This window comes from Charadrius vociferus, unplaced genomic scaffold (assembly GCF_000708025.1).
Source record: "Charadrius vociferus isolate BGI_N301 unplaced genomic scaffold, ASM70802v2 scaffold822, whole genome shotgun sequence".
In the NCBI taxonomy this organism is placed as follows: Eukaryota; Metazoa; Chordata; class Aves; order Charadriiformes; family Charadriidae; genus Charadrius; species Charadrius vociferus.
The window spans coordinates 3,009,678-3,026,976 of NW_009647481.1; the positions used below are offsets into that span (position 1 = coordinate 3,009,678).

General features: G+C 37.4%; 1 protein-coding gene across 1 annotated transcript in view; it reads right to left on the reverse strand.

The window, feature by feature from the left end:
* The window catches only part of SPDL1 (spindle apparatus coiled-coil protein 1), a 19,277-nt gene extending 4,003 nt beyond the window's left edge, over nucleotides 1-15,274 (reverse strand). The window contains exons 1-11 of the mRNA XM_009880741.1: nucleotides 15,248-15,274; nucleotides 13,317-13,483; nucleotides 11,463-11,639; nucleotides 10,952-11,146; nucleotides 10,525-10,674; nucleotides 9,766-9,864; nucleotides 8,982-9,092; nucleotides 6,281-6,421; nucleotides 4,609-4,718; nucleotides 3,200-3,387; nucleotides 1,907-2,252 (exon numbers count right to left, since the gene is read on the reverse strand). Of these exons, the coding sequence (XP_009879043.1) occupies nucleotides 1,907-2,252; nucleotides 3,200-3,387; nucleotides 4,609-4,718; nucleotides 6,281-6,421; nucleotides 8,982-9,092; nucleotides 9,766-9,864; nucleotides 10,525-10,674; nucleotides 10,952-11,146; nucleotides 11,463-11,639; nucleotides 13,317-13,475 (1,676 nt within the window). The 5' untranslated portion in view covers nucleotides 13,476-13,483; nucleotides 15,248-15,274. The remainder of the gene's footprint in view (nucleotides 1-1,906; nucleotides 2,253-3,199; nucleotides 3,388-4,608; nucleotides 4,719-6,280; nucleotides 6,422-8,981; nucleotides 9,093-9,765; nucleotides 9,865-10,524; nucleotides 10,675-10,951; nucleotides 11,147-11,462; nucleotides 11,640-13,316; nucleotides 13,484-15,247) is intronic.
* Nucleotides 15,275-17,299: the final 2,025 nt, after the last annotated feature.

A 17,299-nucleotide genomic window follows, 5' to 3' on the forward strand; every position in this document is an offset into this window, starting at 1 on the left:
CTGTATTCTTACATAGGGTTTGGCCACATCCATCACAGAACAGTCCAGAGATTCTTTTAGTGTTTAGAAACCCAACCTCTCAAATACTCAGATTTTATGATTTATTATGAAATAGGAAGTCATGATAACAGATCAGGGTTAAGTAAGTCCTCAATGTTATCTTAACATCATTAATTGGGGATTCAGTAGTTCATTAACACCATCGGAAACATGAACAGCACCTTCTGTCTGGATTTGCCTTTTAAAGGTTCATACTACCACAGAAAACAAAAGATCATATGGAGTTTTGTGGTGGGTTTTTTTGTTGTTGTGGTGGTGGTTTTTATTTTTTAAAGTCTACTTACTTATGTTTTATTCCTTATTTGAACCAACAGCAATGAGTGCAAGACTAGAACCCTCCCTCTGAACTACAACTTCCTCTTCCACTTTTTCCACTTGCTCTGCTTTCAAACATTGACTTCATAAAATAATTTCCCCTCCTCACCCTCTCTCTGGTAGGCTTACCCCTTCAGTTCACGTAAACTGTTTCCAACAACTTCCTGTTGGCAGAGACTGTATCTTCCCTTCCAAAAGAAATACGAGGAAATAAGCTTTTCACACCCAGGTTACATGCTATCTGTTCCTTTATGTGTACAGAACACAATACCATCACTAAATTATCCAATCTCTCCTCTCAACTTTCACCACCCACATCTGACCTTCCTGATCTTTCCTCCTCAGCGACAGCCTCTGCATATTTTGACATAGCTACTTCAACTGCTATTCCTGCCATATTATTTCCAGACTATTTCAGAAAATTGTACTGTTTAGTTACTTTAAAGCTGTTAATTGCATCCAATGTAACCGTGGATAATTGAACCAAGAGTCAAAACATCAATCCACTTACTTCTGAATGCCATTAGTTTTGGATATACTGTACAGATTTCTATGTGTTAAGCCTTCCTCCATCTCTGAAGCTGCTGTCATTCTAGATTCAATAAACTATTTTTATTAGTGGACATTAGCAACTCAAAACATCTAGACTATCACAGATTTTTTTTTTTTTTCCTTACCCCAAACACTCCAGCATGTGTTTACTAAGATTATTGTCCTGGTTTGTGCCTGAGTGGCCACTGAAACAAACAACAGGTTTGATACCTCAAACCGGGACGTTTATGAATACGAACAGAATACAAAAGCATTAGCAGGTTAAAAAAAAACAACTCAGCATTTCTTTAACCAAGATTAAAAAGTTGGAGCTAATTACTGTACTAAATTACCATCTATCAAAAAGTAACTTAAATTCTCAGTTTGGGGGAAAACTTGATATTAGTTTAGCAGTTGTGTTTCTAGTTATCATGCATCCAGATTATGGAAGTCAGTTGTCTGACAACACAAATAGCATAATTAATTGTCTAATATCTTGTACAACACAAATTTCGTTAATCCGGTTCCATTTAAGAATTACTTAATTTAAAGAATTTTTGGCCTTTTAGCTAAATCTGCAGTTGATAAGGGTGAAATCAGGTGTGTAACGAAACTGAAGCATGATGCCTATTGCATTTGCGAGTCTGATATGTAAAAGTTGTGTGGCAGCTTTGAAGGGACCAAGAAAACAGTCCTATTTCTAAAGTTAGAGCAAACTGAGTGAACTGTCATGCTATCTGCACACCTTAAACATTTTCAAGTAATGGGAAAACTATTTCAAAGTTTGTTACAGTTTCAAGAGTCTTTTTCATTAGTCATCATTTTAGTCTTTCTAAAAGGTATTGAGAGGTTCAATGTAGGCAGGCGGAGCTGAGGAATTACAGTGCATGCAACACTGAGGAAGTAGATAAAGAAGTGGATAGCACAGTTCATGCAGCGAAAGAAGAGAGATGCAGGTCTGTGCTGATTGCCTTGACCATAAACAGAAGCTGACACTGACCTGGGTGCAGCTGAAGTCAAGGAATTACATCCACTTCTGCTATACGGAGTAAAGGCATCGTGACTCTCGTCTTTAATTTTAACTCTCTTTCTTTCTCTTTCAGGTTCAACCACTTTTTGAATTGCTTGAAGAGCTATATTCATTGGTGGTGCTTCAAGAGCTTGTTTTTTTGGAGAAGCGTCACTTTGCTCAAAGTTCTTGGAAGTCATTGCTGTTTCTTCCTTACTTGGCAATTGAGCAACGGCATCTTCTTTTACTGAAGTATTTTTGCTGTCCAAGTATTCACAAGTAGTGTCCACTGGAATCTTCTCCCTCTTCTTTTTAATTTTAGTGCCTTTAAGTAATTCTAAGAAAAAAGGAAAAAACTTTTTTGTACACAAGCGAGGCTGGAGTTAGCTTGTCCACAAACATGTTCATAATGAGACCAATAAAGAACATTTCACATGACGAAAGACCTTGGAATAATTCTTAATAGACAACTTGCATCCCTTAAATAATGTCCTATCATATTATCTGTTATCAGCAAGTAAGTATCCCAATAAAAGTTAACTTGAAAACCAGACAAAAATCTTTCTCTCCATCCACTCTACCTTTTTATCAAGGCTTTTAATTAGATGCTCTGAACTACACGAATATGCTCAATTGCTTTACTTCCATTTTGGAGGCTGCTGAAGTAAGCTTCCACAAATAAGATTTTAAAATTGAATCCTTTGGGTATGGACAAGTACCAAAACCAATTCACCCATCAGGTTCCTCCACAGGTTACAACTCTTTTGTTTCTGCACACACCCAGATATCAGCTGTTTTTCAGGAGGGTCTGTGTTGTCAAAACTTCAACTGTATTAACTCGAACTACTGAACAGTTTTTCCTGTAAATGCTTTGCACTTATTACAAAGCTCGTATCAGCTGCCTACATACAGAAAGCTGATACTTCTCATCAACAGACAGACACTGCTACTATTATGAAAAGCACCTCCCGAGAACTTGTTCCCACCTACTTCACTATGGTGAGTTAGCTATTCTCTATAAAGCCTCTGAACACTAGAATTTGTACTCCTTAGTCCTCTGAAATTATGTTATATACATATTGAAGTAAGGTCCTTCAGCAAGGTATGGCTTTACTTTTTCAGTTCAGCATTTTTTTGACCAGGTTATTATCAGAAAGGCAGCCATTTACACATTAGTTTATGTCCAGAACTAACCCCATGCTTTCCTGTTTAATGCCATTCAACTCGTGAAGGTGGAGAAGCCCAGATATTTATTTTTTTTCCATAGGGAAAAGTAATATTTACCTTCAGGTTCATATTTCATTTTTAGCTCATCCAGCATAACTCGCAAGTTCATATTCTCACTCTGACAAGCTTGCAAATGCCTCTCATTTGTGAAGAGTTTCCTTTCAACTTCCAGAACCCTTTGGCTCTCATACAGAGCTTTCATCCTCTGCAAGGACAGTTCATTTTTCAAGGTTTCCGTTTCCTTGCTGGGGTGGGAGAAAAAAAAAAAATATACACTCACTTAGACTTGGATTCTTTTGTTTGGGATTTTTTTTTTGTTTGTTTTCTCCAGTAAAGCAGCAGATACAAAGTCAATTAAGCATTCAGGGACTTCACATAAAATTCTTATTTATACATTAGTAGGATTAGTATACGCTTGCAGTACAATGAAAGCTTTCACCTGAACCTGACGTGGAACAGTGAGTTTAGCTACCAGAGACAAAATGCTTGTTAAAAACAAAGCTGTATGCTGAACAATGCACACACGCCTATGTAGCTAACTAGTTTGAGAAACCTTCCCTAACCTACAAATTCACTATTTCATTGGGGTTTTTCTAGCCTGTGTATAAATTAATATAACCACTCTACAACTGACAGTACACACTTTTCACAAAGGTGTTACTCCAAGTATCCCACACAAAAATAATTATATTAATACTCAGTGCATGTCCTTGCCTCTATATTAGAGGCCTTTAACTTCCACATCATAAGTACTGAATCACCATTCCTCAGCAACCCTAAGGTACTCAGATCATGCCTGTTTATCATAATAGCAACAACCGTGAGGTGACAATTCTCAGGGATTCCCACAGCAGACCACCGCCTCCTGCTGGAAATGCAATACTTCCATCCTGAGGGCTTAAAAATAGTCCCAAGGCCAAACACTATGAACTTCCTAATTAATAGACATGGAATTCACTAGCCAAAGAAGTAGTCTCAATATAGTCCCTAACTGAATAGTCCCATAAAATGTTAAGTGTTATTATCTGATTCTAGAAGAGAAATAAATATATACAGCCTATAGACTTTAAGAAGCTTCATACAGTTCCCTTACAGGTAAATTTTGGGTTTGGTTTTGTTTTGGGGGTGGGTTTTTTGTTTGTTTGTTTGGTTTTTTTTTTTTAAGTTCTCAATTATCTTGCATCTAGGAATACAACATTTCTGGAAAAAAGCAACAATAACATAAAATAATTCTGCTGCTATCTTTTATAATAATAAGTAAAAAGAAAAAACAAAACAACTCTCGATCCTAAAACAAAGACAGGATGATTCTACAACATTAGAAAGTGAGACAATAAGCATATTTGTATGTAGTCCACTGACTCTCTGTGCCAACAGTAACAAAAAAAAGGGGAGAATAAGAACCAGTAGCTAAAAGAAAACCAGACTACAACCAAGTTCTAGGCGTCAGACCATTAAGTACGTACTTTGAGTTGTCAAGTTTCATCTGCAGTAAATCAGCATAGTAACCATCTTCAGAGTCTCCTCCTTTTGAGCTACTGGCAGCTCTGGATTCTTCCATATTCTCATATAAAGTCTGAAAAAGAGAAGACATCAGGTTGTCAAATAGTGACCTTTCAGAAGCACATTAGCTAAGCGCTGAAGTGAGATTTTTTGATATATTTCTATAGAGAAGCCTCATCACAGAGGCATTTAAACATACAATAGAGTTCAGTTGCTCTGAGTACTTCCTCATTTGTTACAAATGTCAAATAGCATTGAAACTGACAGTTCCCTCTCATTCACAGAAAGAAAAAGAAATTAAAAATCAAGTTACTCTACTCCAGAAGGTTTTCAAATAGCATTGCAGAAGTTATCTTTCCTTTTACTTGACAATACCGGACATTTAGCTAAGCCATAGGGAATTTATTTCAGCCTTTATTAGGCTTCAGCAGCTGGACCCCAAAGGTAAGGAACACAAGCCATGTTAATCAACAGCACAATCTCAAAATCTATTACATCTTTTAGATGAGAAAGTTAGTTCATAGTAAAGATGCAACAAATGCAATAAGCTTCCTATAAAATATACCATTAACATGTGACATTCTGGGGGTTTTGTTTTGTGTCTTTTCTGAACAAGCAGTTACTTAGACTGAATACTGTCCCACAGATGCCATAGGCTTCTGTCACTCACCGACTACAGGTGCTTTTGGTGGTTATTTGAATCAATCATTTAATTTCTTGACACTACTTATTTATGGCATAGAGACAGAAATAAATACTGATTGAGCTTATCCATGACAAAACTGATAAAGCAATCAAGCTGTCTCAATTGCTTACTAAAATGGGTTAAGCCTAGCTTTAGGCCACTTTGGTTAAATACAGAACAGAGGACGCTATCCTGGAAAGCATAATCCTCACGCATAAGCTAATACATCTAAGTTTACATTCCAAAGCTGTGATAAGAAAGGGCCAAACTAGTCCCTAAGTATGTAAGAAAGGTAGGCTGCAGTTTCTCACTCTGTATACACACAAACAGCAGTAACGTTACAATAGTGCATACAGGTGTTCTCATGTATTTCTCACCTTCCAAAATATTGACGAGGTACTATCCAGTTACATAAGGGGACTGAAGAAATTGCTTTACCAAGATGATTAAGCAATTCAGTTTTTCTAGAGAAGAGCATGCTTCAACTGCAAAGTTAAGACACATTAAGGAAATAAATATCCAAGAAACCCAATACAGCTGAGAGACTAAAAAGTGATAAAGCCTAAGTACACACAGTAAAAAAAATGTGAAATGGTTATGTCTTCCAAGAGGAAAAAATCCAATGTCATAGCTCAGTGAGCTTTGACCAAGTAATTGACTTTAAACACTACAGGTAACTACATAAAATAGGAAGGTGCTACACACAGGAACCCAGAACAGATTGTTTCTCCAAACTGGGTGTTGGGTGTTGTAGAATTTTCTGCTTCTCTGAACTTCAGAAGGATATGTTCTCCAGCTGTGAAATGGAACTTTGGTCAAATAAAGGTAGTAGTCATCTTTGGATCCCTTTTCAAAACTGAGCATGGACTTCAGATAGTTTTCATAATTCTTCCTATTCTCATGTTTTAGCTTCTGATTGTGACTTTTCTACCTAATTACAGACCACTTACCTTAAATTTCTCTAGCTGCCTCACTTTCATAAGAAGATCTTCTATCTCACCATTCTTCTGTTCTAACATTGACTGTAAGCGTTCCAGCTGCTCAAATTCTGCCTGAGAGCCTTTCATCTGTAGCAGTGTAGCCATTTGCAGCTGGAAAAAGGAAAAAAAAAATGTTTACAACAAATACTGGGTTAAGTGACTGAAAAATCTCAGCCTTTTACCCACAACAGTTAGGGAACTCAAGCCTTGTAATTCTAATGCTGAATATAGAAGCACACTGGATGCTTTACCTCAGTAGTCTTCACAATTAGCATCATAGCTTGCCAACAAGTCTTTAGGACAGCTGAAAACTTACTGAACAGAGTAGTCCTGAGGTGTCATATCTTTCTTGATATTGACTAAGGAACCTACAAATATACTGTCAAAAACACACACACACAACATTTCACATTTAAACCATAAATACGAAGTCAGCTGGAACCAAACTACAGTCCAGGCTTGTTTATCAGAGCTAAAATGCATCTATCAAGATGGGGAAAAACACTCTAGTTCGTCAACTTTTTTACAGCTCTGATTCTGAGGTATAGATAACACTGAGTTTGGCTTCTGTAATACTATTCCAAGAATTTCAGCTTCTACTCCTTCACTGGAATGTATACTTTGAGGCAAAGGAACACCCTTTGTCATTACTTTGATAAACTTCTCCTTTTGTAAAGTCTTGCATTAAGAGTATATTTTACTGATGCTGTTAACAAAAATAATATCGTAGTACAAAGGCCTTAACACATTCAGTTAAAAGCAATACATCAGACATTTAAACAATTGGAGAAAATACATGAAATGAAACAATAGAAAGAGTTAACAGGGTGTTCGTGATAACTGTAGCATTTTTACCAGTCTAGGCAGTATGGATAAGGTAACACTGTAGGACAGTTGGAGAAGTCACAGGGAAAGGATCAACTGAAACAAACTACAGATTAACAGAGAAAGTGAGAAGAGCATTTACCCTATGGACTCTCTTATGTCAAGTACAGGATGATTCTGTACACAAACTACAGCTAAACAAAGATTCAATCACTTCCTCCTCATAGCTTCTACAGGACATAAGGGAGGCAAAATTTTAATCCCCGCTAGCTGACTACAACTATCCTTACATTTCCAAAACACGTAGACACCTAACCTTTTCCCCTTTCACTTGCTAACTGTCAGAATTCCAAATTGCACTTGATCTACGTATGAACAAAGAACAGAAACGTTAAGAAACTGGAAGGGATGCTGTGGGCTGTAGTAAATACACCAACCATGGCAAAAACTTTCAGAGGAGTACTGCTTACATTCTGGTCAGGAGTCAGATCTTCAGATCTGTAAATACCACATTCAGACACACTGACAACTAAAGCTGCAACAACAGTTAACTACACTGTTGGAATCAGCTGCTGAATGAAGAGATCAGTTAGCTATAGATGGAGCCTTAAAACATGGCATCACAAAGCAACACAGAGAGGACCCTACCAGGGATCTAGGATGGCAGCTTAAGCAAAACAGCTGTCCTAACAAACTACCTGTCTCCAATATTCGTATTAGAAGAAATTTTATGGGAACAAATGAGTACAAATTATAATTCCAAATAAAAACATTAAGTAGTAGGCCAGGGATACCAATTTGTCTCAGTTCTTGGTGAAAATCTTTAGTATTAGGAATGTTTCTTATACCATCAAATCAGTATAACTGACTGACACTCACAACAAAATTTCTGAAAGAAACTGACCCTATTAGATCATTTTACTCACTCAAATCTTTAGCTCTCAAGGTCAGATTTTCGTGAAAGAATTCCTCTGCTGCATCAGCAGTTCTTTTCTTGTCCTTTAAGAACGTTTTCAGTTATCTCCAACCTACTTTTCCACAAAAGCTACGTAACATAAACTTGTATCTTCAGTGTTACTCACTGTCATCACTCGTGATGTTTAAGAACTTTCCTAAAACTGCAAGACCAAGTATTTGATCAACATGAAAGGATCCACTCTTGTGCAGGGAACATCAGAAGACCATCATAAAACCAGTTGGCAGTTTTGCCGCATCCTCTTTACATTATCTTGTAAATGAACTTCTGCTAACTAGTTCTCAACACTATTAACCAACAGGCTCCCGTCCTATGGAAGTGTAGACTTAACGAAGTATTTATGACGGAAGTTATGACTTATTCTTCTACTAAAGACAGGGAGAAGTAAGAAAAATATGGACAAACATTAAAACCAAGAAAGCAACCCAGAGGGAAAATAACAGTGTGATCAGAGGACAGAGTAAAAGCCTGCCCTTTTTTCATTCCTGACAACCACAGTTAATAAACAAATAAATGATTCATGTAATAGTAGAATTAGATAAGAAAAGAAAAAGCAGTTGTCAAGACAAATTGGATGCTAGTTTGACTGACAGGAGTTGTGGTTTACTCTTATCCATTTAACAACTACTGACAAGCAAACAGTGCCTTCAGTGTAACTTGGGAGTTCTAAGATAAAGTAGAAGCAATAGAAAGATGCTGATGTACTGTAGAAGTCAAACAGCACAATATCTCACTTGTTTATTCTCCCATTTCCCTCCCCCAGATTACTGTATCATATTTTAAAGATAATCAAGTTCCCTAGCCTGTGTACTAAAGCATTGCCTTATCAGACCCCAAGGAAACCCTGGAGTATTACAGTAATGGTCATACCTTCATTCTTTGCAATTGTTCTCTAGTGAATGCATGCTGTTTTTGTAGTGACTGATATTTTATTTTCACACTGATCAGCTGTCGTTCCATTTCTGCCCTACGGTCCTCCACCTACAGAACATTGTTAATAATTATTACTATGAAAAATTACTATAACACTTTTTGTCACTTGGATGATGAGGTTTACAAGGAGATGTTGCCTAGCAATTGATGTTGGTTCGGCAAATACTGCTTTTGCAAGAACAGTACTTAAAAATACATGCTATTGACATTATCTCCTAGATAAAAGTAAGAAGACAGTGCTGTAGCTGAAGCCCAATCAGTAAAATGCAACAGATTTTTCTTCAGTTCTTTTGATATCAAAATAAAGTAGTATTTCATATGCTTCAGTGTTGCTGTAGAATAGTTTTGTCCATTGGCATCAAAACAAATAGTTTAAAAAAAATGAACTGTGTACCAATTTAACCCATTCCCTGGGTGTTGTCAGAAAACAAAATAACTTCCTGTGCATTTAACAGCAGCTGAATTCTTATTCAAAAACTAAATCAAAGCCCCTCCCAGATGTACAACCATCCAGCCATTTTCAGCATGTTTTTAGAAGACAGCATTTATCAGCATATCTTTTAATATTTCACATACTGTCTTCTGCATTACAGATGACTTACCAGCTGAACAAAACTACCTAGAAATACCCCTATAAGAAAGAAACTACTTAGAAGAAATAATACTTTTTAAGCATTTCTTCTCTCCTCTGTCTATTCTCAGATCCATGGCATAATTGTACCTCAGCAAAGAGAGAGTTGCCTTTACTTGTAGGGTCCAAAGACTGCTGCACTGCATGATCCAGCTGAAGCTGAAGCTCTTGATTAGCTTCACGAGCTTTCTAGATTAAAGCAAAGAGGATATTAGTCATTTAAGCATCTGCGGTACTGCATATATTAATCAGATACTTTTACCTCTTTTTCATTTCCTATGCCTTTAGCACAGATTATCTTGTACTGCAGTACTTAACTATGCATACAATTCTAGTCAGTAAAAGACTATCGGGTGGGGTTTTTCTCCACTAAAAGGCTTAATATTCCACTTGCTCTTCAGGACAAGAGCATAACTAAAACTTTTAAAGGAAAACTTTGACATTGATCAGTTGGATTAATGGTATTGAGACTTTTAGCCTTACTGTTCTCTTTAGTCACAAACTCTCTACTCCCCAGCACAAAATTGTCCAAGGCATTCAGCAGACACTCAAAATAAAAGTGACCTGTGAGAAGGTCCTGCTGTGAGGCAGAATACTGCAATGCCAAGGATCTCCATGTGGAGGCTTCCACAAAAGAAAGCCAATATAAAAAGTATTTAGCAACAGATGATACCAAACATGACCAGTCAATATCCTTTTTTTTTTTTTCCTTCCTCCTCTGCCTTCTCTTTCTTCCTCCCTCCTTGGAACTCCTCTCTCAAAACTCCTTGTATTTCACTGCAGAGTTAGTACCACAGCTTGTGGAAATCAGGGATTATGTACCATTGTGGAATAAAATTGAGGAAATACCTCTAATGCATTACAGTAAGAAACAACTTCTTTTTCCCTCTCTTCTTTTTCTCCCTGTAGACGCTCCAGCTGATTACGTAAGTTACTGTTCATGAGTTCTAATTGTTCTTTACTATACTGCAGTTCATTCAGCTTTTCTTCAACATTGGCCTAAGGAGAAAAAAAAATCAAGTATGAAATTAAAAAGTTATAAAACAATTTGAAGAAAAGCAGGTTCAAGTGAACCAAACAGGTTTGTTAATAATTACTTTTAATACAAAATATTATCTTGAAGAAAAGGTTGCATTAAAGTCTAGTTATTAAAGCTATTATTTTTTCTGGGCATATTTTCTTAAAAGTAAGCCAAAAGGTAGCAATATACACGAAAAACGCAGAATTTTATCTTCAACTAGCCTACATTTCTAATAATTAAGTCAGAGTAACACACCTTCACACTTTCTAGTTCAGTGAGTTCTATCTGAAGATTGAGCATTTCTGAAGACATGGTCTCATGTACACGTTCAGACATCATACGTAATTCTTCTGATTTGGCAGCAATTACTTCCTTCTGATGATCCACTTTGTGTCTCAGCTGTTTCTCTGAGAGTCGGGTTTCATCTAGTTCTGCTTTCACGTTCTCCAACTTAAAGACAGTTGACAACTAAGTAGTACCATTTTATTGTAAATTCTTGAAAAACATAATATTTTTGACTCTGTTTTAAGTACAGAAAATGTCTTAGAAATATAACTTCAGAGTAAACTTTTAAAAATAAGCTTTGAAATTTAATGTAATTCACAATGTAACTATGCAGATGTTTGTTAAAAACCAACCAACTCAGCTTCCACACATTATAACTATTTATTAGATTTGTTTTGGTACTAAGTGTGCAATTATGAATTAAATACATATTCTTTAAAATGCTATCAGCAACATTTTAGCTGTATCTTAGCTGCCAAACCTTGTTTTTAAGGTCACTGATTTCTTGTCCATAGACTCTGGCAAGCTGTTCTTTCTGTTTATCCAGCTGCATGTTTTGCTGTTGCTTAAGGGAATCACATTCAAAACTCAAGCTTTCCAACATTCGATTCTTGAGTTCAATTTCTCTCTGAAGAGAGTATTTCTCTTGTTCAAATTTCTGAAAGAAATAACATACTAATAAATCTAGATGTAATCTTCATAAATGGTTGGGGAACAACATACTAAATACAGGCTCAGAACCAAGACACTAAATGCCTAAATGAGCACTAATGCTCATTGAACCTTTTGTTGAAGTCCCAATTAGGGAACTGCCATACCCATGCTTTAAAACAAAAAACAAACAAGCCACAAGCTGCTCTGAAATTTTATGACTTATTTGGTTGTGTAATATTCTCTTCTTCATGGAAACTGTGTATTTCTTTGCACCCAACACAAAGGGTGCGGACATCTTTTCTGCAAGTGCAACAAAGAAATTTAGTGAGAGCTTACACGTCCTTTCTACCACCATGGAACCCCATTATGTTAAAAATTGTCGCAGTCCATCAAGTGTTCCCCTACTGCGTAACAGCAGGGTTCAACGTTTGGTAAAGACATCTAAACTGTCTCCTGTTTCGTAATAAATCCCATCAACCCTTACAGATTGAGGAATGACTTTTTAATTAGCTTCCCTCTATGATTGATTGTATATATTTGCTTATTATGAAGGGCAGCTTGATTTTACTCTTCTGTTCAGCTAGCAATTGAGGAGAAATAAAGATAAAAAAGGATAGTTTCCCTCTGACCTTGAAATTTAAGTTAATAAATTATCTGGTTCACACAAGCTTAGCTCATAACTTTGCTCCAGCCTGTAACACAGGATTACAACCTATGGGTGCAGCTTGCAACACAGCAGCTGCCATCCCAGGTTATCTGCAAGAAAAGATGATCCTGCCCTGCCTTCCCTGTCACTTGTGCCTTTCAGCTGCCTCTCTTACACTAAGCTTACTAACAGCAAACTGATCAAAATAAGTTATTAGTCTTCATTCAGAATAGCAGGGTGCTACAACTCTCCAGTTGCCAAAAAAGCCAACAACCCCAAAACACCAAAAACAAATCTACCCTAAAACTAACATACAACAAACCCACAAACATTTTTGCTCTATCACAAGGGAGGGATGGATGCAGTGCCAGAAACAGATTAAATAAAGAGAAATGGTTTATCTGAAGCATGGGCTGTCTGAAAATAAACATTTATAACTTAAGTGTTTATGAACAGTGGAAGATATTTTCCCAATTCAAATTTTCTTGAACAATCACTATTAAGAAAACTGGTTGACTAAATAAAAACTCTATATTTCAACACTACACTGTCTTTTCTGAGCTGTAAAATACTGATAAATTCAGAATCCCTTGGTATTTAAAAAATTTTAAAACTTCACTACGGAAGAAATCAATTTTACAGTTTTACTGCTAGCATTCTTTTTACAGCTTTAAGTGATACAAAGCTTACAGGGAGAGCATTACATGAATGAATCACTAAACATACCCCAAACACATGATCTAAAAGAAATTTACTTTAGCACCTAGTATTCATTTTACATCAAAGGCCATTAATCCTACACTGTGCTGAACACTTGACGCATAATTAACTATGAAACCCTGTCCCTGTTAGATAAAGTTATGCTCAATATCTTAGAGCAGAGATTAAAAGCCCTCTCTACAAATACTTAAACTAAAAAGGTCTAATACAATTAATCGATTCTAAAAGGCATTTAAAACACCTGTGACATTCAGAAAATAGTTAAAATAAAACAGACTTCTTGACTGCTTTTTTACTTGAAGCTTAAAACATCACCTCAGTTTTCTCAGTCAGTTCATGGCGTGTTTGATCCAACTGATTTTGAACTTCGCTTTGGGACTCCAATAAATGCAAGCCATATTGTGCTGCCTTTCGTCGCTCATTTTCTGCTTCCTTGAGTTGGTTTCTAAGATTTAAAATGGTCTCTGTCTCCATTTTTCTTCCTTTCATATTTTCAGCATTGCAAACACAAAATGATTAAAAAATATATATTGCAGTAAGTTATAGTAGTTAATCTAAAAGAAGTCATTGGATTTCCTTTCCTAATCAGGATACAAAGATATATTTTTGCATTAATAGAAGACATTAAAAAAAGATAGCACATGAACAAGCAGTCCTGTGAACGTTAAAATAATAGCTATTTCTCCATAAACTCGGTTAACATCTTATTCCGGACTATGTCTTAACTAATAGCACACAGCAAAACAACTCCTGTATACCCAGCCGGGTTTCCTAGTGTACTAGGACCACAGTTAATGTAGTATATAGCTATCTTGCCATATATAAGGGAAGGCTAGGAAGTATCCTTGGAAAAAAACACTTTCATGCATATCATATGACTAAGAATATTTTCTGTGGTATTATAAATAAAGCCACACTAAGTATAGCATTTCTCGTGTACACAAATAACACTTAAGATTCATGCAGGCTATTTTACTCCTAATAACATTATGTGGGATATAGAAATAGATAAAGGTAGTTGAAGGAAAGAGTCAAAACCAGAAACCATGTTAAAATCGATGGCATGTTAACACAGGGATTTTTATTTATTTTAATTGCTTAATGGAGTCTTTCATGATTGTTTTCCACTTTAAACTTAAGTCACTGCAGGTAACCTATTTGTTACTAATCATGCCTTTGTCACATGTTTCGAAAAATGTCATCCATTTCTATGTTTGTATCGTAACAGAAAACACAAGTAAAGGTGAGTTTTGCAAATAGTTAGTCAAAATAAAACCAAACAAAATATTTTAAAAGATAAAAATCAAGTCAAACTAACATCATAAGCTTGTATGACTGACTGCTCCCAAATCTACTTAATCGGCACACTTTAAAAAAAAAAAAAAAAAAGAAAATCCTATTAAGACAGAAATTGCTAAGCAACTCAGGCTTCTGAACAACATAAGCCAAGAGTTCTCTCAGAAAATACGCGGTAATAATGATACACAAATAAAAAAAAACGCTGCAGCTGATTTTTCAAAGTAAGGGTTCATAATTTTTTTTAGAATTTCAAGATTAAAGTAATTCTTCATTGAACATCTTCATTCTATTCTGTTTTCTTTTTACATAAACAATTTAGTTGTTGCTTTTTCTTACTGGCACATACGTTATTCTTATGAATGTTAGCAAGATCCTGGTCTTATTCAAGAGCAAATTCACAGCTCAGTAGGAGGGAGAGATTATTTTTCAGAGTCATTACTGCAATATATAGCTGCCTCTTTTTTTTTTTTTCCCCTCTAACCTTTATTCAACATGGGTAACTCCTAGTGGAGTAACCCAGCTTGCTATTAAAAAAAAAAGTAATTTTAACAAGCAAAAGTACATCATGCCAAATCTGTGCTAATTCTGTTCAGAGGTACAAGATAGAAATTATCAAATTGTTTTCGACATTTTCTATCACTTGTTGTTATTCAAGTTTAACACATACAGACAGACTTTATACAGGCAGGCTCTGAAACTCCAGTTTTCACATCAAACCATTGCAATGCTTGAAATACTAGTTTCGCCAACTTATGCTAAAATAAGCCAGTGAAAGACAGGAATTGTGCATACTTATAACTAAGAATCAACAATATTATTACTAGTGCAAGGACACATACACAGTGTACAATTTAATGAAATGTTTAACAGTAAGATGCAGCTATACAAGCATATTGCAGCAATACAAGCCAACCACTCCTGGCATGCATTTGTATTAGTAAACTCACCTTCAGAAGGCCATTTAAGTTTTTCTTGACATTATTCTTGTACTCCACCTTTAAAGAAAAAAAAAAAGGCAACAGTTGTCTAGTCCAGATGAGTATAAGCTGCCGTTATAGCACAGTCCTTCAGAGCAGTCCTCTTCTGAAAAGGCTTAACGCCTGTGGCTGTCCCATGAAAATGCAGATCACATGCTAAAACCCCATAGAAATGCAAATCTTATTCAAATCTCAGTTGAGGCAGCTGTCAAATAGTTTAGAAACAGCCAGATCAGGCAATGTTGCCAAAGGATAGATGCTCCGCAGTTGGTCTGCGGGGCAAGTAAACAGGCTATACCCAGGGTAACCTTCTAGCACACATACAATTTTTAAGGGTCGTTTGGTGATTTTGTCTTGCTCCCTCCTACTTCTTCAATCTCTTTTGCATCCTGTCCTTCAGTTTCACTTACAAGTTCTTCGAGCTCTTAATAAATCATTTACTGGATAACATAAAAAAAAAATCTTTGGCTATTTTATAGTTGAAGTATGGAAAAAAAGACAAATAGTTCTCCTAGTCACACATTCCTTGCTGACTATTAGAGAAAACAGAAAGTATGCATGTCAGAGCACAGACATCCTCAACTTTTCACTGTCAATTTTGGATGAAGTTAATCAGAAAAGTCCAGGTAGCTTTGCTCATAAGCCTGTATTGTTATAGAGAGAAGTAACTGCCTGCAATTTAATATTATACATGAGGTTAAGTAAGCTACCCTGCAAATAATGTTTGAATATAAACTAAATAGATAGTAGGGTGAGCAAGTAGGAGGGGAAATAATAGAAATCAGTCTCCATTTATTCTACTGGGAGTTACAAGAGACTTAATCACATTTAGGTAACTATCTTCAAACATTTTCTGATGTATTCTGTACTGAGGGCTCCAGACCTTGATTATGCAACCTTTTAAGTATTCCTTGATAAAAATAACAGGGCAGGAAATAAAGAGGCACTCTCCTGGCATGCAAACTTTCTTCTGCCGTTCGATAACGGTTCTTCTAGTTAAAGTGCCATTCCAAAGGCAGTACCTCAAACCAACACAAGCGAAGGACTCGCCCCAGCCCCAGGATCTTGCCAAGCGCCTGCTCCACGTTACACGCCCACAGGCGGTGCCCTTTCCCGCAGGCAAAGCCCCCCGATCACGATATAACGGGCAAAAAGGGCCGAGGGAAGAGGGTACCCCCCCTACTTCACCCGGCGCAGCACCTTCGGGGGCCGGAGGAGGAAAAACGGCCTTTCCCACCTGAGGCAAAAGAGGAAGGCACCAACATCGCGACCCCGGCGAAGAGAAGGGCCCGAAGGCCTCCTCCCCAAAGAAGGGGAGGGTGACGGAAGCTCTCCTCCACCCTCTCCGAGCCCCTCAGCGCTCTTCTGCAGACAAAGGCAGGCCCATTCGCCTTCCTTCGCATTCTCGCCCCGCCCCGCCCCCGCCTCTTCCGCTCACCGCCACAGCGGCCCGCGCGTGCGCGCTGCCGCCAGCCCGCGCAGTGGAACGACGCATGCGCGAGACGCGGCGGGGTGAAAGGGCGCGCGGGTTTCTGTGAGGAGAAGTGTGAGGGAAAGGCGTGAGGTGTGGGCGCCGCCGCCCCGCTCCTCTCCTGCGCCTTAAAGAACGGTTGCGCCTTTGCGCTCGGTATGGTACGGAGTAGGCTTGCAGGCGATGCCAGCGTGGAGGGGTGTTTGCGCACGGACTATGGGAAATTTTCGGAAAAGAAAGGGGAGGCAATAAAGTTAGCAGCTCAGCTCAAGTTCTCCGGCTGTACCCAGCCAAAACCCAGCAGGCTGGAGATGCAACGGATGTGCTTGGCGCCAGAGCCAGTACCACCTCACTCAAAGAAAGCACACAGAGTAAGTGATGAGAGTCAAAGTGTAAAGAGTGTTATGTATTAGTTATAAAACCTGCAAAGTAGAGGGGTGATCTGCTCCCCACATCCAGGATTCTGCAGGGGGGTTTTTGGTTTTTGATAGCAGAACGCTCTAAGTATTTGGTTTATCCCATTGCCTGCTTTCCCCATCAAGGACATACAT